The sequence below is a fragment of the Aureobasidium namibiae genome (assembly GCF_000721765.1).
Source record: "Aureobasidium namibiae CBS 147.97 unplaced genomic scaffold scaffold_4, whole genome shotgun sequence".
NCBI lineage: Eukaryota > Fungi > Ascomycota > Dothideomycetes > Dothideales > Saccotheciaceae > Aureobasidium > Aureobasidium namibiae.
The window spans coordinates 991,693-1,015,358 of NW_013581205.1; the positions used below are offsets into that span (position 1 = coordinate 991,693).

Sequence of the window (23,666 nt, forward strand, 5' to 3'; positions counted from 1 at the left end):
ACCCGGTGATAGTCATAACAGTGGATTGTCCCCCAATATGCACAAGTCAAAAGATGATGGATGTACTTCTTTCTTCCAGGCCTGACTCGAGTTACATGCAGAGGGAGTACCATGACGCTCAACGCGGGATTGAAGTGGGTATGCTTGTCTTGTGGCAGACACGTTGTTCGTCCAAGACTTGTGTCGAGTCCTCCAGACCAAAGTTGAGGTCAGGTCTCCCCGCATTGCGCTATCGAGAGTTATTGCCGGCGCGTTCGCTTGCAGAGCGATCCACTACCGCTCGGTATCCTCAAACACATCAAGGTTGAAATGGTATATCAGCGAGCTTGGGCCGAGCGTCAAGTCATGGCGTTCAACAAGCTGCACAAGCTGATCGGGCGAGCTCGGAGGTCGTTCACAAACACTCGAATTGCGGGAAGCTGACGAGATCAAAAGACGCAACTCTGATTCTACTTGAACTTCTATGTCTGCATGCATGCACACACAAAGCGACAAGCAGAGGAACTCAGGTCAAGACTCAAGAGTTTCTTGACTTCTTCTAGACCGGCACCGGAGAAAGGAAGATATGAAGTGGACTCGCGTAAAGCAGGAGACGGTCCGAGCAACAGCAGCTCAAGCCTTTGCACGCACCGGGCCACTCATGCTCATCTACTCACCTATGAGGGTTAGCGTTCTCGGACCATGAATGCGTCTGGAATCCTGGATGTCGTCAATCTTCCCAGTGTAACAGTATCAAAGTGCTATGCATAAGTGACGTCGAGGATAGAGAGGACAATGACAAGCGACGTGCATTGTTGAGTTGGAGACGCAGCGATAGATTGAACAGAGGTGAGTGAGGTTGAGGTCGATAGAGTGGAAGCTGTTAGGACGCAGTGTCTCTCGTCCGTAAATCGAGGGCACTTGGTATTACGACAGAGCAAAATGCGGGTGTAAGATAGCGATTGTTCCTTTCCAAAAGTGGGCAGGTGCGTCGAACCATGCAGGGCTGCGCGTGTGCGTACTCGCACAACGATTCCTTCGATTGACCAAGTCCGACGACGAGTAGATGAAAGAGGCTCCCTCGGACGCTCTTGCTTGACTGCTCTTTCCAGAATTGGAGGCTTTTGCTCGCGGACGGGAGCAGCCGGAGGATTTGGGGCACTGCTCCGTGTAAGAGCAAGAGCAGGTCGAGGGTTGGCGGTCGATTCCTTTGCAACCTGTCACATTCTGGATGCTCCTCCAAGCTGTCGTTCGTTCCTTGATCGTCGTCGGTATCCCAGTGTTCCGGCACCACGCACCCCTCTCTTTCTTGCTGCTTTTCTTGGCCTCGTGCCGCGAGAGTCTGATCCCGACACACGAGCCATCGCTCTTGCTTTCTTGAGATCATCATCAAATAGAGTTTGACGCCGTCTCACGCATGACTAGAGGCAGCTGGTCCACCCTTGTCGTTGGGCTCACGCTATCGTAACGTTAATCCATCGACACCGACAGCCCTTGTTGCCCCCTGGTCTTGTCGCCGTCCGGGCGTGCCGTACGATCTGTCAAAAACGCGCGCCGTCTCCCGCCGTTTTTTATCGCCCAGTGTCAGGCCAGTCCGCCTTTGGGAATCTTTTGTGCACTACACCGCTCCGCTACCGCGCCCGCTCATCCTCGTTGGTGGAGCTTGTCGGCTTATGCACATCACATTTGCTTGGGCGAAAACACAACCTTTCTTTGGCCGCTCGCTAACTACCTGCCTGTCCGCAACGCGCCGCCGCCAGCGTTTTCGTCTACCCTCCAAGTCCCCTCACTAGCAGTAGTGCTTAATCCTCGACCGCGACTCTGCTTTTGGCGTAGCATGTCCCCGACTTACACCACTTCACCAGCTCAGCCCGCTACCGACACGTCCTTAAGCGCGCTACTCGCGTCGCAACAGATGAACGGCCATCCGCAGTCAATGGACGCTCGCCAGCAGGAATACGCCCACCAAGCTCCGCTCAAGCAGGAGTACTCGCAGCAGCAGCCAGGTTTGAATTCGCCCTACGCTTCCTCGTCCTATACCGGCAACCTTTCTGAGACCCTCTCCTCCCCAGACCAAAACCAACCTGCCCAGTACCACCCAGACGTAAGCCAATTCCCTTGCTGCCACCAATCCAAGCCTGACCGCTCACGCGCCCGACAGTCTGCGCGCTCTGCCTCTTTCCCCGAGTACCAGCAGCAACCTCAAGGCCAGCCGCAACAGCCCCAGCGACCATACCCCGAGCAGGGCGCACCCCGCTACCAGCAGCCAGGTGGCCATCCTCACGCTGCAATGGCTCAATCAAGTCGGTCCATGCCTCTTGCCAGCGCGTTGCGCGACACGCGTTCTGACTCGGCCATTGCCATAGATCCTACGATAGCTGCACAGAACCCGCAATACCCTCAGCAACACGCCTACTCTCCATACCCTCCCCAGCATGAGATGCACCAATACCCTGGCCAGCCCGGCCAGGCCATGTACGCGCCTCGCCCCGAGTGGGGTGCCTACCACGCTCAACCTATGCACTACCCCGTGTCAGCCGCCGGTGGACCGCCAGGAATGGCGGCCGCCGTCCCCAGACCTCCAGGTGTAAGTCATGGCTTTGTAAGACACCATTGACGCGCCGGAACGCGTTTTTCTGACCATTCGCAGGGCGGACACCCAATGTCCACTGTCTACTCGTTTGTCCCGATCCCCGGTGCGCAACAGCACAAACGTCCGCGTCGTCGTTATGAAGAGATTGAGCGCATGTACAAGTGCGGATGGAATGGCTGTGAAAAGGCATATGGCACGCTGAACCACCTGAATGCGCATGTTACTATGCAGTCGCACGGCGCAAAGCGCACTCCCGAAGGTATGCAAAGACTTGCAAAAAGATTGTTCAAATGGGCAGCGCATTTTGCGTCGCAGTGTCGCATTATTTCCTTAGTGCTTACTCCGTCCGCTGGGTTGGTTAAACCACCCTCCTTTCTCGCGGAAGCTAGCACGCCAGCCATGCTTAAAATACCCCTAGCGCATGCACCCCGTAACACAAGCTGCACGTGGAAGGATCGCGCTAACTCGTCACGTACAGAATTTAAAGAAATCCGCAAGGAGTGGAAGGCCAAAAAGAAGGAAGAGGAAGTCGCTCGCAAGCAGGAAGAGGAGCGTCAACGCCAGGAGGCCGGTCGCGCCGCTCAGGAAGCCGGCACTCCGACCCAGCCCGCCCCGGCACAGTACCCGCAACAGCATATGATGCCTCCTCAACCCATCAGCAGTGCTCAGCTACCACCCATCGGCTATGCTCCTGCCGCTCCACCCACTCCTCAGCAATACGCTCCGCCACAGCAGCAAGTAGATGGACAGCAGTCCTACCCGGCCGGACAGATGTACGCCACTAACGGAGGTTATCCTCAAAGTCCGTACGCTCAAGGCGGTCAAATCTACCAGCAACGTTAGATACTCACGTTCTTCCATCATGTCGCGGAAGCTAACAACAGCCCAGATCCCGAACAACCCCAGAACCAAGCATACCGACACAACCAGTAATTTCCTTGCCCTATCCACGACAAGTCAGCGCCCCTATAGCTCGACTTGAGCCAGGCGCTGGCTTCGATAATTCCTCTTTTCAAAGTCCGCTCAACATCCTCAAAAACGGACGCAGCTCCTACTATCATCCTTGCGGTTGAGTCTGCCTGAAATGCTCAAACAAGCGGCCGTTCATAATCATCGCAATTGCAACATTCATCTCGTTCGGTGGTTGGAAGCTCTGCTTTTTCGCGATACCACCACATGTGCGACGTTTCTTAATCGACGTCTCTCAACTTCTCTGGTTTCGGGTGGTGTCATTTCGGGCGTATCCTGTTCGATCTCTGTTTCCGGTACTCGATTGGGACCGAAATTTCGGAGAGGCCAAAGAAGCGATCCTGAGTGTAGTTGTACTTTTGGCATGCCCCGGTGGGCCTTTTTCGTTCTTGCTTTTACTTTTTTCCCCTGCGAGGCATGAGTTATCTGGGTGGTTTCCGTCTCGGTTTATGTTTATCATGGTTGCTAAGAGGACGAAATGTTGAAGTGTGACGAGTCCAGATTTTTATACATTGCAAAATGAACAAAAACAATCAGAACAAGAATGGATTTTGAGGATCCAGCACAGTTTAAGTAGTCGTGGAATGGAAGGGTAGGCTAACTCAATGGTCAGAAGCACCAGGAGGAGCCGTCGTCCGTTTTGAAACCCGTCATGGTTAGTAAACTCTCACGACCTTATTTGTAAGACTCCCACGTGGTTTGGCACACTATCATCAAGTAGTTTGATCGCCGTTCCATATAGCTCGCTCGACTAAACACGCAGAGGGATGCGTAAGCCAGCAGCGGATCCTGTAGTGTTTGGCCTAGTCGAACAAAATCCAACGCGCCGACAGGCAAACCAGCTGGGGGACCCCGGCGGTAACAGAAACACAGTTGATTTAGATTCGCTGGCGCCCATCGACCAGCAGAGGTACAGCTACCTAGTTGGAACCCGGAATCGTCTATTTTGGCGCGGTCAGAAGCCAAAAGGTAGACGGACTCGGGCGCCTAAAACATTTAAGCATGAATACAAGCTGCAGCACGATTGACATCTTCCGACGGATGTGCCGTGCAGCGAGCGGCCGGTCCGGCGCGCAAGTGTCTCTGCGAAGGAACGAGCTGAAAACAGCAGACAACGACACTAGGCCAAAGCAAACTTCCAATCTACTTTGTTCTAGCACTCCCTCTAGTCTCCGCGAACTACGGCACCCCGTCTAACCTGTGTCTGCTGCTGAAGGACCTTCTTTTCTGAACCCTTGTCTGGCGCCTGTTTTTGCTGTCAAACGCTTACACTTTGCGATCTACCCGTAGCGGGATCTTTGACACTACAATACCCCGTTGGTGCGCTTCTAGCTGACCAGAGAATGTCTTGTTTACAGCATGCCATCGACTTTTCGCGGATCGCGATTTTTGATGACTGCTGCGCCACACTACACATCACCACCGACAGCAGAGCCGCTGGCGCAAATCTTCGAACGATCGTCTCTGTCCGCGGATGACGCTACAGATCGTTACAGATGGATATGAGTCTCGTATTCAAGACAGCGGCGGCTGTTTAGGTCGCGCCAATCGACAGTGCTTTTGGCATAACGCAATCATGATCATCTGCCTGATATCTTCTGGCCTTTCAAGAACAATCGAAAGTCAATGACAAAATACGAGAGCGTCGAGTAGAAGGAGACAATCTGCATGCATCGTAGCTAACCTGACAGCCCCTGTCTTCATATCCTCACCAAGATCGCAAGTTCGACAACAAAGAATCGCAGCAAGCAGTAGCTCCGCTTCGAGGGCTCTGGCGCCTGAAGACCTATCACTACCATCACACCACCAACATCCATGTGCTGGGGCTAGCATCCAATTGCGCACCTCCAGCGTCTATCGATCGACCCAGAATTTCGGGATCGCCTTGTGGGACATGGCTGCCGGGTGCCGGCTCGTTCATCAACGGGGGTTGCTCCAGTGTGCTCTCCCTGGCCTCAACAACTATTGTGCTCGAAAATGTCATTGACAGCTTTCGGATGTCGGTATAGAGATTTTCCCCTCGAGATGTGCAAGACTCAGCTCAGAAGCCTTCTATACATTGACTGGACGTGTGTTGTCCACCGGTAGAACGATGGTATGTAATTTAATCATGGCTACTGATGTAAGATTCACAGAGGTTGAACAGTCCTTTGAAACCTCGGGGGTTGCCTGAAGAACTTCTCAGGCTCATCTCTGGCCCCGTCCTTCCAGTACTCATATTCCATCCATGCATTCTCAGGCATCTGTGCCTCCGTAGCTTCGAGGAATGCACCCAGCTCAGGTGCCAGAGGAACAACACCAGTCTCTAGAACATACTGATCCCACATCTTGATCATGCGAGTCAGACGCTCAGGCTCTTGTTCAGCTAGATCATGAATCTCGCCAGGATCTTTCGAGAGATGGTATAGCTGCCACTTCTCAGGGCCCTTGGGTTTCGGGATGAAGACGATCTTCCAATCACCACAGCGGACGGCTGCACGACCACAAGTCTCCCAGCCTGTAATGTGGTCTTCAGGATGAGTCGAGTGTACCCGTCCCTCGATGAAAGATAGCATGCTTTGGCCCCTCATGTGTACAATTTCGCGTCCTTTGTAGGAAGGTGCTGGATGTGTGACGCCTGCCATCTCGAGAATCGTAGGACAAAGGTCCATGACAGTTGCAAAGTCATGAGTGATGCTACCTTTTTCGACACTGACATGAGAACCAGAACTAGCAACCTCTACAGGACCATCGATGAAGCCGTCAGACCGAGTCTCTACAGTTGCAGGGAAGCGTACGACGAAGGGTACACGAACACCACCTTCGGTAGTGAAAGCCTTGTAGAGACGACTCGGGGCTGTTGCTGCTTGAGCCCATCGTGGCCCGTACCAGACGAAACTGTTGCCGCGACCTATGTTTTCGATGGAATTATCGTAGTATCTCTGCAGATGCTGCATCATTTCTCCCTGCACGATAGGATACGCTTCGTAGGCTGCACCCTCGGCACCATTGTCAGACATGAAGCAGACCATTGTATTGTCGAGTTCTCCAGTTTCCTTGAGGTAATCAACGACCTTGCCAACATTGGCATCGATGCATTCGACCATGGCGGCAAATACCTCCATGGCCTTAGCAGACTTGGCTTTTTCTTCCGTTGTCAAAGCCTCCCAGGCCTTGACCTCGTCTGCGATCACTTCATGTGCTTCGACATCACGAGCGATGAGACCAATGTCCTTCATCCTTTGCAGACGCGTCTGTCTCAGGACTTCGGGTCCCTCGTCGTACACACCTTTGTAGTGAGCGATATACTCATCAGGAGCTTGAAGAGGCCAGTGGGGTGCAGTGAAAGGGAGGTATCCGAAGAAGGGTCTCTCGTCTTTCTGCTCGTTGCGTTCTTTTAGGTACGACAGCATCTTGTCGCCATAACCGTCACTACTATACCATCCATCGGGTAGTTTCTTCACATACCCGCCATCTTCCGAATGAAGAGCGATGAATGACATAGTCATGAACTCGGGAATCTGGTCAGGCGTTTGCAGTTGAGGCTCGTAGGCGTAATGGTTTGAACATGCTGGCAGATGCGCAAAGCTTCTCTCGAAGCCTCTTGCTTTTGGACTACGCTCGGGTGTCAGACCAAGGTGCCATTTCCCAGACATGATTGTCAGATAACCAGAGTCTTGCAGAATCTCCGGTAGAGTAGCAACTTTCTCATTGAGATAGCCTTCGTAGCCTGGCATGCCTCTCTGAGGAGCAGTATCGAAGCGTTTTGCATTGCCCTCTGCCGGTGCATTCTGACCAGAGATATTTGTCCATTCGATGAGGTTTCCCAGACCTGCAATGTGATGGTCCGTTCCAGTCATAATCCTGCATAAATGTCAGCATGTTCTTCCATTGCTTTTGCCCAATGTCTCTGTAGCACTAAACCACCATGTCCGTGCATCGAAACAGTATTTGTCTAGGGCTTGTATACCCCTCTGGATCGGTTGTTGAAATCTTACATACATGGCACGTGAGGGTGAGCATGCTGCCGCTGCGTGAAAGTCCGTGAAGCGAATGCCATTGCTTGCTATCTTGTCAATGTTTGGAGTCCTGATCTCACCTCCAAAGCAAGAAAGATCGCTAAAGCCCAGATCATCTGCCACGATGACAAGGAAGTTGGGACGCTTCTGATTGCCATCGGTTGCGGCTGAAGCCTGAGATGCGGGCATGCTTGCGTGGTGTTTCGAAAACGGTGAACATGTAGCGTGCAAAGTGCTATGGTGTCGTGGAAGGAAACAGAAGAAGAGGCGACAAAGACGAACAATTCAGCAGAAGGCAGAATCGATGACCCGTCTCGAATATCGCAACTAGTAAACAAACCCCTCAGATATCATGGTAGGATCTGCAGCGGGGTTGATAGCTCGCTCCACGAAGCTAGTCGGCCAGCGAGTGCTTGATACGGCAAAGTCTCACGAGACCAGTGTTTCTGCTCAAGAGCTCTTGTAGCGGATGGCGTGCTCTTGAAAGTGGATTGCTCGATTTCAGGTCCTATATATTGCATTGTGACGCGACAACTACTCCAGCGCATTCGTTGAAACCTGACAGCCATGTCAGAGCGATCCAAACGATCGTCCTGAGAGGAAAGAATTGCACGGTCATATGATGATTTGATAGAGCTTCAGATGCGAGTCCAGTCGAGTCACTAAGCGATGTCATCTCTGATGCCTCAAGCTTGTCGAAGAACAAAGATCCGACTCGTGATAGAGGAAGGCGTGTCCCAGCCGCGATTCTACCGCAATCACACCACCAAACACCACGTCCACGGAGCTCGAGAAGTCGCGACTCTGTACCATCGTCTTCAGATTAGCCATATTGGCACAACCTCAATGATTTGGAGTATGAGTTGGTCCTGCGAGACTGCGACACGGTCCGTTGCCTGAGTGCCATGTCGGTTCGCTTTCGGCTCCCCTACTTAACCTCCGTTATGCTGTGATTGCAGATGCAGCAAGGTCATGGCCGGATTTCTCTCCTCAACCATTACCCCTGCCTACCAATGCCGCATAGTCGCACAGCCCATACCTCATGTACTCTGGTTCTTGATCACGTTCCTGGACACGTGAAATCGGAAAGTCGTCGAGGTTATGGTTGCTCCGATTAGCTCCTCCAGCGTAAATATGTGCCAAAACCATCGCTATTGACTACTGCGAGGACGTCTCCATTCCTAAGCTCTGGATGTGGTCCGTCTGAGTATCGATTGCACTGGCAGGTTCCAATCTTGCTAGTTAGAGGCTTCCCATTCTTCCTCTGACCAGATCAAATCCGGAGATATTCGCTTACCATGTCGCCATAATGGTCTTGACTTGTCAGACTTACCAAACTACTCATAATAAAAGCTTACCCCCGCCGTCGTACAAACGACCTCGCGAAGACTGCGGGTAGTCTTGGCATCAATATCGACAGGTGAGCTTCTCGTGAAGCACACGAGAGAGCCATGGAGGTTGAGGAGCAGTAGGTCAGTCTGGTAGTGACCAGACTTAGGACTGTCTGGAGCCATTGAGATCCTCAACGATTTCGAATGCGATGAGAACTTCTGCATGCCCATGCTGGCGCTACGGACATCATGGCTTCGGAATCCTTAGCCTACCGGAACGTCGAGGACGATGAGGCGCCACTGACAGTCAGCTCTAGTATCCTGCACGTATAAGATCCTCACGGCTCGCAGTTTCTGTTTGCTAATATGTATCACTATGGACCTCAGTGCTGCGTTTCAGGATGACACTCTGTATGCCCCAGCCGGGTCTATACCTCGGGCGATCGCATCAATCCCTACCACGATGAACTATAGCTCAGCACAGTTCTGAGTGGACGCGCGTCTGGAAAATGTATGAGCAGGCATCTGTACACCAGTAAGTGTCCATCAAGTCTCGGAATTATGTTGGTTTGACACGATTCGATTGGCAGGACTTTCAGAGGATCCTTGGACCTGCGTTCTCTCCTGGCCCGAACCTTGATACTTCCCGATATGCTCGTCTTTCGCTGTGTAAGACCACGCTCACCAGACGCTGGGACCCATCTCGTAACCAGGAGTATGGACTGAAGGGACTGTTATGATTGGACACCAGCCAGAATTCAGCATCATCAAAGCCATTCACAAGGCATTTCGTACGCCTCGAACGAGGAAAGCAGCGGTATCGTGACGTCGAGAGCACGATTTATCACGAAACAATCAACGAGAACGGAATGAGCTTTGCAAGCACGCAAGAGGGGCAACACATGTTCACCGAGAAGCAGAGGACATAAATACTCGACGATTTTCCTGTCTTCAACTCCATCTTCAACATCAGCAACACGTCAAGACATCCGGAGCAAACCACCTGATCATACTCGATTCGTTAATTTATCGACTCTGCATTGCAATTTTCACACAAACAAAAAATCACAATGGTCTCTTCCAAAGTTCTCTTCATCGCTCTCGCCAGCGTGCTTACCTCTGCTGCTGCTGCACCAGCTGAGAAGAGAGGCGGTTCCTCCAACGGATACAGTAAGTCATTGCCTCATGCTCCTATGCCAGATTCACACACTCACAAGGCACAGATGGTGATCTGGCCGACAACTTCAAGTCCTTCTTCCAGAACTTTGGTGGCTGGTCATCTGATGGTAACTACAAGGGCGATCTCGCCAAGGACCTCTCCAACTTTGCAAGTGGCTTCGGAGGCAAGCTCTCCGACAAGGATGCTCAATATTGGGCCGACACCCTGAACAGCAAGAAGAACAGTGGTGAGTTCAATGGCTGGGGAGGCAATGGCAATGGCAACGGCAATGGCGGACAAGGTGGCTGGGGCTCTGGTTCCGGCGGCCACGGAAACGGTAACTGGGGATCTGGCAGCGGCAATTCCGGTCACGGCAATGGCTGGAAGAGAAGTCTCATTGCAAGAGGATCCCAGGGCGGCTCTGGCGACAAGTCGAAGAACGGAGGTGATTCGAAGGGTCAAGGTTGGGACAATGACCAAGGCTCCAAGAACAACGGAGGCTCCAAGGGATCTGGACAGGGAAGTGACTCTGGTAAGAACAGTGGCTCTTGGGGCAGCGGCAGCTCTGGTAAAAGTGGCGATTCTGGAAAGGGCGGAGACTCTGGAAAAGGTGGCTCAGGCTCCTCTGACAGTGGTTGGAGCTCTGGAGAGAACTCCAACAAGGGTACTGACAACTGGGGCTCTTCAGACAAGCGTGACAAGGGATCTTCTGGCGGTAGTTGGAGCTCTGGAGGCGACAAGGGCTCCTCCGGTAGTAGCTGGGGATCCGACAAGGGATCCTCTGGATCCTCTGGCAATGGCTGGAGCTCTGGAGACAAGGGCAGCAAGGGATCTGGAGGATCTGACAAGGGAGGCTCGAACCATGGCGGTGACAGTGGAAAGAGTGGATCTGGCGACGACAAGGGCAGTGGATGGTGAATCTATGATTGGGCGAGTTGGAGAATTGACGACTGAACGAAAGTAGTCCTGTGCTGGACTCACACACTCCTTTGAGATAGTATTATGGTATATCTTACATTGAACAATGACACTGTTTTATTTACACATTCCAGTCTCTTCCTGGGCCGATGATCCCATGTTGAAGATTATGATGCAAAGTTGGTTAGTGATCGTCAGTCATGGTGGAAAGAAAGCCAGGGTGTCTCTTGGGGGTCCAAAGTACAAAGTGACGCAGCCTGTGGGGATCTTGGCAAAGGCTAGGCTACAGTAGGTGACAACAGACAGCTCACACGATTGAACAACGAGTCCAGTGCATCCAAGGACAACAAATCGAGCCGTCCAGTCGCAATGGCGTACTACAACCCCCAACAACAGCAGCAGCAGCAGCAGCCGTATGGAAATGCTCAAAATCTACAGTTCTACCCTTCGTCATACTCGAACCAAACAGTGTCGGGCACGTCGACACCCTTCCAAGCATTCAACAGCGGAGCGCAAACATCGGCATACCCGTCAAGTTATGGCGCAGGCTTCGGCGGCCAGTCTGCCGTGTCTGGACGTATGGGCGAACAAGGAGGCTTGACAATGGGATGGCTGGCAGCCTTTGGTACCGAGGGATACCCAGGAGAGCCGCCGCTGTTGGAAGAGTTGGGTGTCAACTTTGGTCACATCAAGACAAAGGTGGGTCATGGACACGAGACGACGGGATACGCTACGTGCATGCTGATGCGACGCGACAGACTCTCACCGTCTTGAACCCTCTGGCTAGAATCGACCAGCACATCATGGACGACTCTGACCTGGCAGGACCCATCCTCTTCTTCCTGCTGTTCGGCACCTTTTTGCTCTTGGTGGGTAGTCTGGAAGCAGCACAGGTGTGCCATGTTGCTAACGTCATACAGTCCGGCAAGCTTCACTTTGGCTACATCTACGGACTGGCAGCTCTAGGCAGCATTTCACTGCACTGGATCCTGTCGCTCATGTCACCGCCCCTCTCTCCGGCCGACGCATCGGCACAGCAACAAGACGCGTCGTCTGCGCACGGTGGCCACTTCTCAGCAACTCTGACCATCTGGCGTTCGGCCTCTGTGCTCGGATACTGCCTCCTTCCTCTGGTCCTGACATCTTTTGTCGGCATCGCGCTTCCTTTGGATGGACTATTGGGCTACGTCTTGACAAGCTTGGCGATCCTGTGGTGTACATACAGCAGCAGTGCCATGTTTTGCGCTGTGGGAAGAATGACTGGCATGCGGGGACTGGTCGCATATCCGCTGGCACTCTTCTATGTCGGATTTGGCATCATGGCTATTTTCTCGAGCAGAGGTACGGGTACTCTTACCAACAACCTCAAGGCGGGTGCATAGACAGGAAATCATCAAGCAGTACGATACAAAAGACCAGTCGAGTGGGAATAAGAAGAGGATTCATGAATAAGATATGTTAGATCAGATTAGATAACGTGTCGATTCTTGAGCACGAGTCAGTGACGGAAGGCTGGTCAGCAGGTTTGGCGGCTGAAGACTCCCGAATCTCTATTTATCAACCATTCATCAACTTTTTTCGCCGCCGCCGCATATATTGTTTCGCCTTAGTCGCAACACCTCAACTACTTCACAACACCCTCACACACATATAATCATCCACAATGGGTTGGTTCTGGGCAGATTCGGCACCCGCTGCGCCTGTCGCGCCTCATCCTATGCCCGCAAACTCCACCGCCGCCCCTCCAGTATGCACCGAGATACCCGATACACAATCCGTCTACTGACGATTACACAGCCAGGATGTCCCATGCACAAGCCCGCCGGTGACGCCCCCACCGCACCACCACCCTCCGTCATCACAAAGCCCGCCGACTCAGCATCAGCATGCCCCTACGTACCACCTACCGAAGCTCAAAAGGAACCCTCGGCCGGCTCGCCCTCGTACATCTCCAAGCTCAACCCCCTCAACTACATGCCCAAATCCATCTCCAACCAACGCGATCACGACGAACAAAGCGTCGACCTCCCTCTGGACCGCGAACCCTCGACCATCCCCCGCGGCGACGGCCAAGGAAACTGGGAATACCCTTCTCCTCAACAAATGTACAATGCCATGTTGAGAAAAGGATACACCGATACGCCTGCCGAACACGTCGAGTCCATGGTCGCTGTGCACAATTTCCTGAACGAGGGAGCTTGGGAGGAGATTGTCCAGTGGGAGCGCCGCTTTTCAGCTGGCCTCAAACGCGGCTGGCAAGTCTGCAAAAAGGGCGAAGAAAATGCAGGTTTCCTTGCCGAAATGCTAGCGAGAAAAGACGCCATTGCCGCAAACACAGACACCAAAGATCCTTCGCTTGTGCGCTTCATGGGAAGGCCTTCTGAGCTCACGCCTAAAGCGAGAATGCTGCAGGTCATGGGATGGCTGTACCCTTCCAAATACGAGACTGAGCCGCCGTTTGATCGCCACGATTGGTTCGTGAGGCGAGTGCATCCTGATGGCACCGAGAGAGAAAAGAGATATGTGATTGATTATTACTCGGGTCCCCCTGAGGAGACTGGAGAGCCCGTCTTCTATCTGGATGTCAGACCTGCTGTTGATGGGCCTTTGGATGCGGCTGAGAGAGTGGTCAGGTGGGGTGGTGATGTTTGGTGGAGAGCCTCTGGCGGTATTGTCAGGGATGAGTTGGCCAAGTTGCAAAAGTGAGGTTGTGATGATACGAACGCTGGTGTTTGGGGAGCGTAAGGACTTGAGGTCTTGTTTTGGAGTTTTTGGGAGCGGCTGTTGCTTCTTCTTCTTCTTCTATTCTGTTCTTTGTTGTATACTCTTCATTGGAGCAAACGGGGTTCTGGTATAATGACCATCTCCACTTTCACACCCAACTCAAGTCTTATGATCCATGAAACCGCGCGCCAAATGTTGGGTCGTCCCTGCAACTCTCAACCCCCTACCACTTCGACCAATTCCACCCCTTGACTTTCACCCTCACCCAAACAAAACAAGCCAAAGCAGCAATATAACACAAACCCGTAAACACACCCACACCCCAATACCTCCTTTTTCCGTCTGCATCATCATCATCCCCACAAGCATCTAGAATACCACCAGCAGCAGGCAAACTAACCAACACCCCAAACGCAACAACCGTATAGCAACTAGCATAATACCTGCCATAGCTCTCAATCTCACACAACTGACCTAAACAGATCGGCGTAAGAGAAACATTGCTGCCGCTCACAAAGCCAAAGAGAACCACAAAGACAATGAGTAAAGCCGGAGATGATAGGTTTTGAGACACAATATCAGGGATCCAGAGTGCTGCAACCGATACTGCACAGAAGAACAGTGAGGCAATCATGGTGTTGCAATGCCCAAACCTATCACCCAAAGATCCAGAAGTCAAGCGTCCGAAACAAGATGCAGCGTTCAAGATAGCCAGAAGCTGATAGCCGAATCCTGCTGCTCCAGTGACTCCAGCTTCCTGATCATCCATGTGTTGGCGAGAAAGATAGTATGCAGGTAAATAAGTGATGGGGATGAAATAAGCCAAGTCCGTAAACAGTGTTCCGGCAGTCGTGATTGCCATTGCTCCAGTCCCATCGGCAAAGATACGGTAATCAGGGAGAGTTTGCCTCCAAGTCGATACTCCGTCTTTTGGTTTCGGGGGCTCGATCCTGCTGCGACAGAAACAGATGCAGATGGCGCAAAGAACAAGTAATACAAAGCCTAGGATCCTGATACACCATTTCCAGCCCAGAGATGGCAATAAGGCTTGAACGAGTAGAGGAAAGACTATACCGCCCACTCCACCGCCCGTCCATGCAATACCACTGGCGAGGCCGCGGCGGGTGTTGAACCAATGAGCTACACAAGCCATGGAAGGTGTAAGCAACAAACTCGATCCCAGACCAGTGAGGAGGGAAAAAGCCAAGAAGACCTGGTAGTATTCTGTCCGCGAAATCCCAAGTCAGCAGTTTCCCCTTCTCTCTCTCTCTCTCTCTCACCCCAACACTCACCATCACAAAAACTCAATCCCATCATCCCCAGCATCGTGCAAACCGCCCCTGCAAGTAACAACACCCTAGGTCCAAAAACGTCAAAACAAGGGCCTACCCAAACACCCACACTCCAAACCACAAACGCATAGATGGAAAATATCCAGCCTAGCGATGATGCAGATGTAGTGGTCAAAATGGAAGAGGAGAGTAAGATGCTCAGGACACCAGTGCTATTGTAGAGACCAACTGAGGCCGTCAGACCGCAGAAGGCGCCGAGGACCACTAGCCAGGCTTGGAGGCCGCCGTCGGGGTAGGTTGGTGGTGAGGCATCTGGAGAAGATGCGGATTTCTCGGAGTCGGAGAGTGGAGGAAATGATGGAGAGGAAGGAGAAAGCATTGTCATGGACCTTGATCTTAAGAATTAGGATCCCAGGTAGTGTATCAAATTTGATGGAAAGGATGGTAATGATTTAGACAGAATCGTCTTGGGTGTTTGAAACTCGTGTCCAACAGCTCCAGAACCAGACAACGGACACAAAAACCTACACAAGAAGCTTTACCTACTTATACTTATACGACAGACCTACCATGCACGATTTCTTGATTGATGATTGTTGTACCCAAGATAGTCCAATGAGCAGAAGAGTGAACTGGAACTGACCAATTAGCAGCGAGTGTACTCAAACTGACCAATCAGCAGTCCTGTGTAGATCTGACGCTTTTTGGTGATCAAGGCCTGCGAGCAATGCGTTTTCTGTTCGAAAGGTGCAGTATCGAGATCTGTTCAGATTGCATCATCGCACTCGAGATTGTAAATCAACCATGTTGGTAGTCGGTCCCGTCAAAGCAGATGCCACGTGAAAGCTCGGAAGCTCATCTGGGCTGCTTGCAACATGAGTATTGGCGTTCCCACTATTCACCGTTACAGCTGTCTTCTGACAGATTGCAATATGATTGATCAGAGTGTAGCTGTCGAATGCTGATTTGTTGTCTTTGCAGCGAAGAAAGGAGATGCCAGTAGCGCCCAACACGATCCTTTGGCGGATGAATCTCGGGTACCATGATTGACATCTCACTCGATCGCCGTCATCCTTCCAAACTTGATTACAAACATATTTCGATTCCCGCGATGGAAACCCAAGTTGCATCTCAACAGCCCTCAAACCCATCATCAGATACACTATATACAGGAACCTTCAGCAACCTATCCTTCGACATCCATGTTCCATATCATCTGCTCGCCATCCATCACCAGTGCTCTATTCCACTCAGAGACTCAACCCAGCATACTTCTACATAATCAAGACCAGTCGTGGTCTCTTCGCTACTCCTCATGCTTCCTCTACCACTCCCCTCCACAAATCCCCCATCCCAAAGATGGCACAGCCTGACCACCCGCACCTCACCACCTTCCCTCCTACCATTTTACTACGGCGTCCTCGCCACAAGAATCTACTGCCGACCCACTTGCTCCGCTCGCCTTGCCCGTCGCGCCAACGTAACATACTTTCCTACTCCCTCCGCCGCCGTCGCAGCTGGTTATCGCGCCTGTAAACGGTGTCGACCTGATGACATGCTGTTCATTGGGGAAGCTGAGGAGGTGGTTATGCGGGCGATGGGTGTTATTGGGAGGTTGCAAGGGAAGGGTGAGAGGGGAGGTCTAGAGAGTATAGCAAAGCAATCGGGAGTCAGTAAGAGTTATTTGTGTAGGGTGTTCAAAAAGACGATGGGCATGACTGTTGGAGAGTACATCAGGGAGTTTGAGAAGGTGGGGGAGGGGTTTGTTGATGAGATATTGATGGAGGCAGAGAAACCGCAAGTGTCAGATGTAGTGCAGTTGCCGGAAGCTGTCGATCAGTGTCGGAGGGAAGGCTGGGATGTGCGTTCGGATCCTATCGAGGATCCTACGCCGCCAGAAATCGGCACGGAACTTGATTATCGTCAGTGGATCTGTACAGAGGATTTGACGAACAGCTCAACCATCAGTTTAATATGAGAACATTGAGGACAGCTCCTCTAGGTCATTGCGCCACATTTAGCGTAGTAATGATAGGTATTGAGCAGAGTGCAAGTGCGTGGCCAGTAGAAAAATCAGCCATGGAAGGACACATGGACGCATGATATAGAAATGATGAGTAAAGGTGTTTATGTCATTAATAAGTTTGTGCTTGTTTGTGTTTGAATGAATAGGCGATGAGAGCCATGATGCCGAATCTCATGTTCGTCAAATTCTCGACCTCCTCAATCTTGAGGTTTTGCTTGGGCAATGTCCTCTTTCCTGCCGTAGCGACGAGCCGTTCCTTCCACGGCATAGTGAAGTGCCGTTCCGACCCGCCCAAGCTTATTCATGCCATCAGTAAGCATCAAAAGCCCACCGAAAGTTCACAAGCGACTAGTCCAGAACCACGATATCATGCCCTTGTCCATTTGCATCACCGCCTTGTGCTCTGATCAAAGCATCAAAGTCGAGCAACAGTCGGTCCATGACTTGCACCTCAGCAACAATACCAGTTCTAAATCCCTTGACCCCATCGATATCTTTGCCTTGCCAGACTTGCTGCAGCAGATCCAATGCCTTAACATATTCAGGTGTAGAGGCTTTGAGTACTGTGATGCTCCAGTAGTTCTTCCCCTCCTTTCTTGTGGCTTCGATGTTGAGAGTTATTGATGGCAGAGGAGAAGAGTAGACAATGCGAAGGTGTGCCAGGTTCCTGATAGTAACCCTTGAAGTTTTTGCTGCTAGGTCTTTTGATTCGATTGTCGCGCAGGCGCAGAGGAGGGGTGTGGTCGTGTGCAGTGTATCGAACAATCTCCCTACACGTGACCTCTCTTCCGTCATGGAAGAAACACCGGGAGGTGCGAGAAGCAGGTTTTGGAGTAATGGTTGGACACGTCGATGTGGATTTAGTGTGTCCTCAGTCGCGAAACGCAACTGCATTGGTTGTGCTGCATCATTAGTGAATAAGATCCCTGCTTTGAGACGTTGAGCAGATGAAGCAGCAGAGTATCGGAACACCAATCCAGTAACGGCCACTTTCTCGACTGCAAATTCTCGTTCTGCAATCGCGGCGAGACAGGTCGCTAGACGTCGCACTCGTCGGAGCTTGCTCTTTATGATGGAGATCAGGTCAACACCGAAGTGGGTACGTAGTTGCAGAGCGAGGATACCATTGGTAGCAAACACGATGTCCTGCGAAGCTGTTCGTGTGCCTACCAGGGGCGCAAGAATCCGTGCTGTGTGCGGAGTCAAGTTGGCTTTAAGAACGTGTACCACCTTAATTGCGTCTTTTGCGGTCTCATCAACGCCGTGGTGTGTGAGTATCATAGCGCTACCGCACCAAGGTTTCCAGACCTTGCGCTCCTGCGCAGAAGAGGGTTGCATGCAGTCCTCGAATTTGATTCCGACGACTGCTGTAGTGGTAGAAGCGGAAGGTAATGATGTCGTTTGCGTGGTTGCCGGAGAAACGTGTCTGATCTCATGACTGATCTTGTCGCTTCGAAGCTGAGAGGATATATTGCTTAAAGAGATTTGAGCTACAGCGCGGGACTCGATGAGCATAAGCGTATGTCGATCGAATGATTTCTTTGATGAGTGCACTGAGAGCGGTTCTGCTGTGTTGATTGTACGGGACGTTGGTGTTGTTGACGCCAAACGGACGATCCACCATTTGGTACCTTGCAGACTGATGGTAAGGCAGATGGCCCAATCCTCACCCCAGCCGTGGCGAGTAAACGTGGTGCGACGAACAACTTGTTCAGAGAAGATCTTGTTCACATCTCCTTGTTGGGCGGTTGGCATCAAAAGCCAGCCGGCTTGTACAGCTTTCCGCGTGATCTGATCTTGCACGAGCTTGCAGTTGAGATAGGACAGGATCTGTGCAGCGTCGATCGTTGGATCGGAGTTCAGCCTTCTTTCTACGTCTATAGATGCGGCAGAAACAGGTGAGATCGAGATACTGCCGTTGACAGGGATGATGCGTAGCGTGGTATCGAGACCGTGCTTGGCGAGCTTCATGGACAAGGCACATGCATTGGGATTCGTCGACGAAGCTTTCAGGTCGATATCAAGAATGGAGTTTGCTGGTGAGATGGCCAGAAGCTGATTGTTGACCAGTTCAAGGCGCAGAGTCATATGCGCAGCAGTGACTTGACTTAGGAGGTGCTCCATGGAAGGGTTCGCCGTGTCAATCGCAAAGTTTGTGTCAGGTATTTCCTTTCCTGCTCTAAACCAGCGAACATTGAGCCGTGCAGGCGTATGCGACTGGTCTGAGTTTTCAGCTTTTTGCCCCTTCTTGATTCCGACCTCGATCCAACTCTTCGATCCAGGTTGACCCGTCCAGTACTGCACGATGAGCGAACGGTGGACAGGCTCGACGTGTAGACATTCAGTCCACCTCGTGCGTGCCAAGTCTGAGGCCTGTATTCGTAGCAATGTAATTTTGTGTGTGAGAACAAATCCATGGAGGAAGTCGTAAGCGGCCGAGAGACCTTCCATCTGCAGTAGCTGGTTGACCTTCCCTTCTAGATGTGCACGAGCAGGTCCATCGGCTAGAGGCGGAGCATCGGAGAACAGAAACCGGATGTCGATAAAGTAGAAGGGTGATGTGGTATCTTCATCGGTAACAGCCAGATCAAGCTCGAACTCATTGGGCACGACAAAGGTAGCACGGCCGTTGGCTATTGAATAGTTGCAGAAATATGGAGGTAGTTGTTCATGCAAGTTGAGTCGCACGGAAAGGACGAAGTTCATATCTCGTAGCGTCTTGAGCAGTTTTTGAGCAGATAGAGGCTTTGGCGCAATGTAGCCGAGATCGGGTAGCCATGGGGCTTTGGACGTGGACAAGAGTTCCAGGGCTCCTTGGATGTTTGGATTGGGCATTTTGGCACCGATCATGTTGTGTTTCATTTGCATTATGGCATCCCCGACTTGTGTTGAAGCCTCGTCCTGCTGTGTCAACCACATGCGCAACTCGATCAGCTTGTCCATGTCGCCCATGTTGCGAGCCCAATCGGAGAGAACCAAGGCCTTGATGAAGCGAGCCTGCTGGGTATTTGCAAAATTCATAAGCCGCAACTTTTTGTCCACACTCGGCTTGGACACATCCGAGGCTGGAGTGGATGCGCCATTCGTTTGCGGTGTGCCAATGTTCAGATCGGCCATCTGCTCAATGACCTCGCCCAAATCAAAGTAACATTGTTGGGCCATGCGTTCCAGCAGGGTACCCATTGGAACATAGGTGTGGGCCCAGTGTTCCAGCTCGGGCGGCGAGACCTTCTCTTCCTCTCTGACTGTGCCATTGCTATGGCCATTGACCAAAGCGGTGGGTTGCGCGGTCGCGGTCGAGGTCATGTTGGGCGAGTCGGGCTTCAAGCCGTTGGTCTTGGGTGCGGCAAGGCTGTCCATGACGATGCGACCTGGCATGCTCTTCTATGCCTGCTTGTCGGACATGCGGACGAGTGATCGGGACCGCCGTCCGTGATGTCACTGTCCCGTCGCGTCCAGATGAGTGGTCGCGGTCCTGGTCGAGTCTGAGAGTGTCGCCAGATTCCAGAAAGGCAGCGATAGTCCAGTCGATCGTGTCTGGGGGATGCGACGGTGTGTGAGTGTATGCGCTTCCTCGTCGGAGCGGGTTACGAGTGATGGAAAGGGTATAACAAAGACGCCGCAATCCACTCTCGGCAACTGAAGCCGCCAAGACCGAAGACGCTGCTTCTCGGCTGCCATCGATCCCTGACCTCTTCATTCAACGTGATTTGAAATGGTTGAAATGGTCTTGCTTGCACACTCTAGACCAGTAAGAATATCATAGTAGTACAAGTGAAGACTACTTCAAGCCGCCAAAGACGTTGTGGAAATGATACTGTAACAAATGCGTCACTGTCTGAACAATAATCTACATACTTCTAAACCTTTTGCATAAGTTTAGCTCCGGCTTTGAAGTACCTGCTCAACAGCATAAGACACCCGCCTGCGATAATCAACACTCCAGAAAACACCCATACGTAGGTGAAGCTGCTTCCGTCCAGAATCCATCCACAGATAGGTGTGCCAAGCAACAAACCGATTGAGATGATGCTGAAGCCCTGACCCATACGTGTGCCTATGAGTGATCGATTTGGCGTCAAGTGCACAAACACGGTGGGTGGTAATGATACCAGAGCGCCTGAGAAGAATCCGTAGAGCAGGCATACAATGACGAGCCCTGCAACGCTGCGAACAGGAATGAGACATAGCGCAACCACTCCAGAGATCAAGCAGCAAGGAACAATCATGTTCATGGGCCCCGTACGATCCGCAATGAGGTTGGGAATTATGCGACCAAATACTGACGCCGAATTGATGATGGACAGAGTGTAGAAACCCAAACTCTCAGATGTGATGTTATACGTGATGCCGTAACTTTCGACGTAGAAGAAGGGTGCGTAGAGTCCCATGAAGGTCGTAAAGCCTCCGAGTACGAAGAGGAGATATGGCAGCTCGGTGAAGGCTTTCAGGTCGAAGACGGCGCGACGAGCAGCAGGGAGGACTCGTACACGCATGACTGAGTTAGCCACAATCAGAGTAGCTAAGGCGATGAACCCGATGACACGAGTTGCCCAGGGGAAACCGATGCGCGGCTCGAGACGGTAGAAGACGATGGGGTAGATGACACCGCCTGTATGGAACGTCAGTGGTCTGGATGGAATCGGAGAAATAGATAGAACTTACCCAGACTACTTCCAGCAGCAGCAAGACCCATTGCTGTGGCAATCCTTGTGCTGAAATATGTGCTCAAGATAGCGACGGACGGGACGAACAAGCATCCGGCACCCAGACCGACACAAATTCCTTGGGCCAGAATGACCTGCCAGTACGTTTTACAAAGCTGAGAACGGGTCAGTCTGTGGTCATAGACGTTCGTGGCATAAATGTACTTACGGATAACATCATGAAACCGAAGACGACCAAGAAACTGCCAATGGAAAGTAATGTCCGAAAGTACCCAGCGTCATAGATTGGCCCGGTCAAAGCACCAACAAGCATGAGCAAGAAAGCTTGTACTGATCCGATCCATGAGATGTCCGAGGGTGACGAAGAAGAGAGGATGCCGGATTGATAATAGGTCTGGTATGCGCCAAAGGTGTTGACTGCCGAAGGATTTAGCCCGCTGCTTGCATCTTCTTATAAGAGAATTATCCTTACTGATGCCCCATGAGTTGAAGAACAACGTGAACGCGCCGAGGACCTGAAGCCATGCTTTGGTGCCACCGTTGGGAATAGCAGCGACATTGTTCACCGAGACTGCCTTTCCTGATCGGACCGATCTCCTTGTGGTCTGCTTCTCAAGATTGTTCGTCGCTACGCCGCTCTCTGAGCGTATGGACCTGCTCGTCGTCTGCTTCTCAACGTAATCTCCGTCGGTATGGTGTTGTCGTTGATAGTCCTCGGCAATGGGGTCTTCGTAGGGTTGCGTCGTCCCTTCGTTCAAGGCGTTCGCCGCAATCATCTCTTTCTCCATATCCGCTGCCGATGACACGGAAGAGTTTTCATATTCCTCATTCGTGGGTCGTCTCGACGCCTCTGGTTGTGTTGTGTGTTGATGCATGACGACAGTATGTTTATAAGCCCCAGCTTTTTTGGATTTGCCAAGCCGAAGTCGGTGGGTGCGATTTGCTGGGCGCGCCTCGACCGCAAGGTTTGGTTGCTCGTTGTCGATGTTCGTGTAAGATGATGAGGCAGTCAAGGTGGGACAAGAAGGAGTTCTTCAAGTAGAAAAGAGTTGATCAGTCCTTGTGCCGCGAACCGCTCGACCTTCACCCCTCAAAAAAATACGTCCCTCGTGCTTTGCCGTCATACCCGGCCGCTCGGTAGATGAACTCGGACGGCCCACTTCTGCACTTTATTGCGACTTCACCTGCTGGACGACCGTTTCTATATCACCGCAGACGCCCAGCTATACGGGAATACATAGCCCGAGCGATGATGAACGAGTGCTAGACATGCACGACATACGCAGATTTGGCACACACACACAGACTTGAGAGCAAATTGTAGTTTGTTCATATGAATTAATGATAAGCCCCCATGCCAAAGGCACAGGAACCCACCCACCCGGGCTTTTTAAAGAAGCAGCCCTGGCTCCGTAGTGCAGTGATAGTAAGAGGAGGGGAATGGATACATGATGGGAGAGAACAAGAAAGGATATGCAAGAGAAGAACTGCCACTCGGGGGCACGCAACCCACAGCAATGAGCCTGCACACCGAGCCTCCTACACAAGGCGACCCATTGTAGTGTGCAGAGCGCTGAAGCATGTTCAAAGCCAAGGTGACGTGTTGACCTCAAGCGCACGCAGCGAACGAAACAGTGCAAGATGCTGCAGCCTCGCAGAGAACCCGACCCTAACCTGAACGCGTACATACAGAGGACCATAATCGCCAGGTCTTGAAATGTACGGTGCATTGCTGCTGTCCAGTCGTGGCAAGGTAAAGCAAGAACATAAACAGCGAGAGGAAAGACAAAAGAGATGCGCTACCGCCCGGCAAAGAACCCGACCACATCAGAGAACTGCACGCGCCGCCCGGGCACGAAACGTACAGCTCAGAGCTGCGGCAAGATAAAGCCAGGACGATCGACTGGTAATGATGGGTACGATGAGATGAGCGTGTTGTGGAGGTGGTATAGATGATGATGAGGATGGGGTTGGACGAGGCGTGGTGAAGCGGAATCGAAGCTGGACGGC

At 51.9% G+C, this 23,666-nt stretch overlaps 9 protein-coding genes across 9 annotated transcripts; 5 read left to right on the forward strand and 4 right to left on the reverse strand.

Moving 5' to 3' along the window:
* Positions 1-1,816: 1,816 nt before the first annotated feature.
* M436DRAFT_41030 (uncharacterized protein) lies at positions 1,817-3,415 on the forward strand (the record flags this gene model as incomplete). Its single annotated transcript, XM_013573999.1, has 4 exons — positions 1,817-2,083; positions 2,141-2,566; positions 2,630-2,831; positions 3,051-3,415. 4 exons carry the CDS (start codon positions 1,817-1,819, stop codon positions 3,413-3,415), a joined length of 1,260 nt encoding a protein of 419 aa, XP_013429453.1.
* Positions 3,416-5,670: 2,255 nt separating this feature from the next.
* On the reverse strand, positions 5,671-7,728 carry M436DRAFT_79983 (alkaline phosphatase-like protein; the record flags this gene model as incomplete). Its single annotated transcript, XM_013574432.1, has 2 exons — positions 5,671-7,384; positions 7,523-7,728. The coding sequence occupies 2 exons, from the start codon at positions 7,726-7,728 to the stop codon at positions 5,671-5,673; spliced, it is 1,920 nt and encodes a 639-aa protein (XP_013429886.1).
* Positions 7,729-9,940: 2,212 nt separating this feature from the next.
* Positions 9,941-10,947, forward strand: M436DRAFT_79984 (uncharacterized protein; the record flags this gene model as incomplete). Its single annotated transcript, XM_013574433.1, has 2 exons — positions 9,941-10,040; positions 10,094-10,947. 2 exons carry the CDS (start codon positions 9,941-9,943, stop codon positions 10,945-10,947), a joined length of 954 nt encoding a protein of 317 aa, XP_013429887.1.
* Positions 10,948-11,370: 423 nt separating this feature from the next.
* On the forward strand, positions 11,371-12,302 carry M436DRAFT_15995 (golgi membrane protein-like protein; the record flags this gene model as incomplete). Its single annotated transcript, XM_013573924.1, has 3 exons — positions 11,371-11,646; positions 11,706-11,816; positions 11,868-12,302. Coding segments are annotated over 3 exons (822 nt in total), but the record flags the coding sequence as incomplete, so codon positions are not given.
* A 308-nt stretch (positions 12,303-12,610) lies between these two features.
* M436DRAFT_41649 (uncharacterized protein) lies at positions 12,611-13,653 on the forward strand (the record flags this gene model as incomplete). Its single annotated transcript, XM_013574106.1, has 2 exons — positions 12,611-12,694; positions 12,745-13,653. The coding sequence occupies 2 exons, from the start codon at positions 12,611-12,613 to the stop codon at positions 13,651-13,653; spliced, it is 993 nt and encodes a 330-aa protein (XP_013429560.1).
* Positions 13,654-13,894: 241 nt separating this feature from the next.
* M436DRAFT_41045 (MFS general substrate transporter) lies at positions 13,895-15,342 on the reverse strand (the record flags this gene model as incomplete). Its single annotated transcript, XM_013574001.1, has 2 exons — positions 13,895-14,895; positions 14,964-15,342. The coding sequence occupies 2 exons, from the start codon at positions 15,340-15,342 to the stop codon at positions 13,895-13,897; spliced, it is 1,380 nt and encodes a 459-aa protein (XP_013429455.1).
* A 945-nt stretch (positions 15,343-16,287) lies between these two features.
* Positions 16,288-16,722, forward strand: M436DRAFT_23963 (uncharacterized protein; the record flags this gene model as incomplete). Its single annotated transcript, XM_013573939.1, has 1 exon — positions 16,288-16,722. A coding segment is annotated over one exon (435 nt), but the record flags the coding sequence as incomplete, so codon positions are not given.
* A 615-nt stretch (positions 16,723-17,337) lies between these two features.
* On the reverse strand, positions 17,338-20,349 carry M436DRAFT_79987 (MED14-domain-containing protein; the record flags this gene model as incomplete). The annotated part of the gene is made up of 1 exon (XM_013574434.1): positions 17,338-20,349. One exon carries the CDS (start codon positions 20,347-20,349, stop codon positions 17,338-17,340), a length of 3,012 nt encoding a protein of 1,003 aa, XP_013429888.1.
* A 500-nt stretch (positions 20,350-20,849) lies between these two features.
* Positions 20,850-22,432, reverse strand: M436DRAFT_41143 (MFS general substrate transporter; the record flags this gene model as incomplete). The annotated part of the gene is made up of 4 exons (XM_013574015.1): positions 20,850-21,601; positions 21,655-21,811; positions 21,865-22,073; positions 22,129-22,432. 4 exons carry the CDS (start codon positions 22,430-22,432, stop codon positions 20,850-20,852), a joined length of 1,422 nt encoding a protein of 473 aa, XP_013429469.1.
* Positions 22,433-23,666: the final 1,234 nt, after the last annotated feature.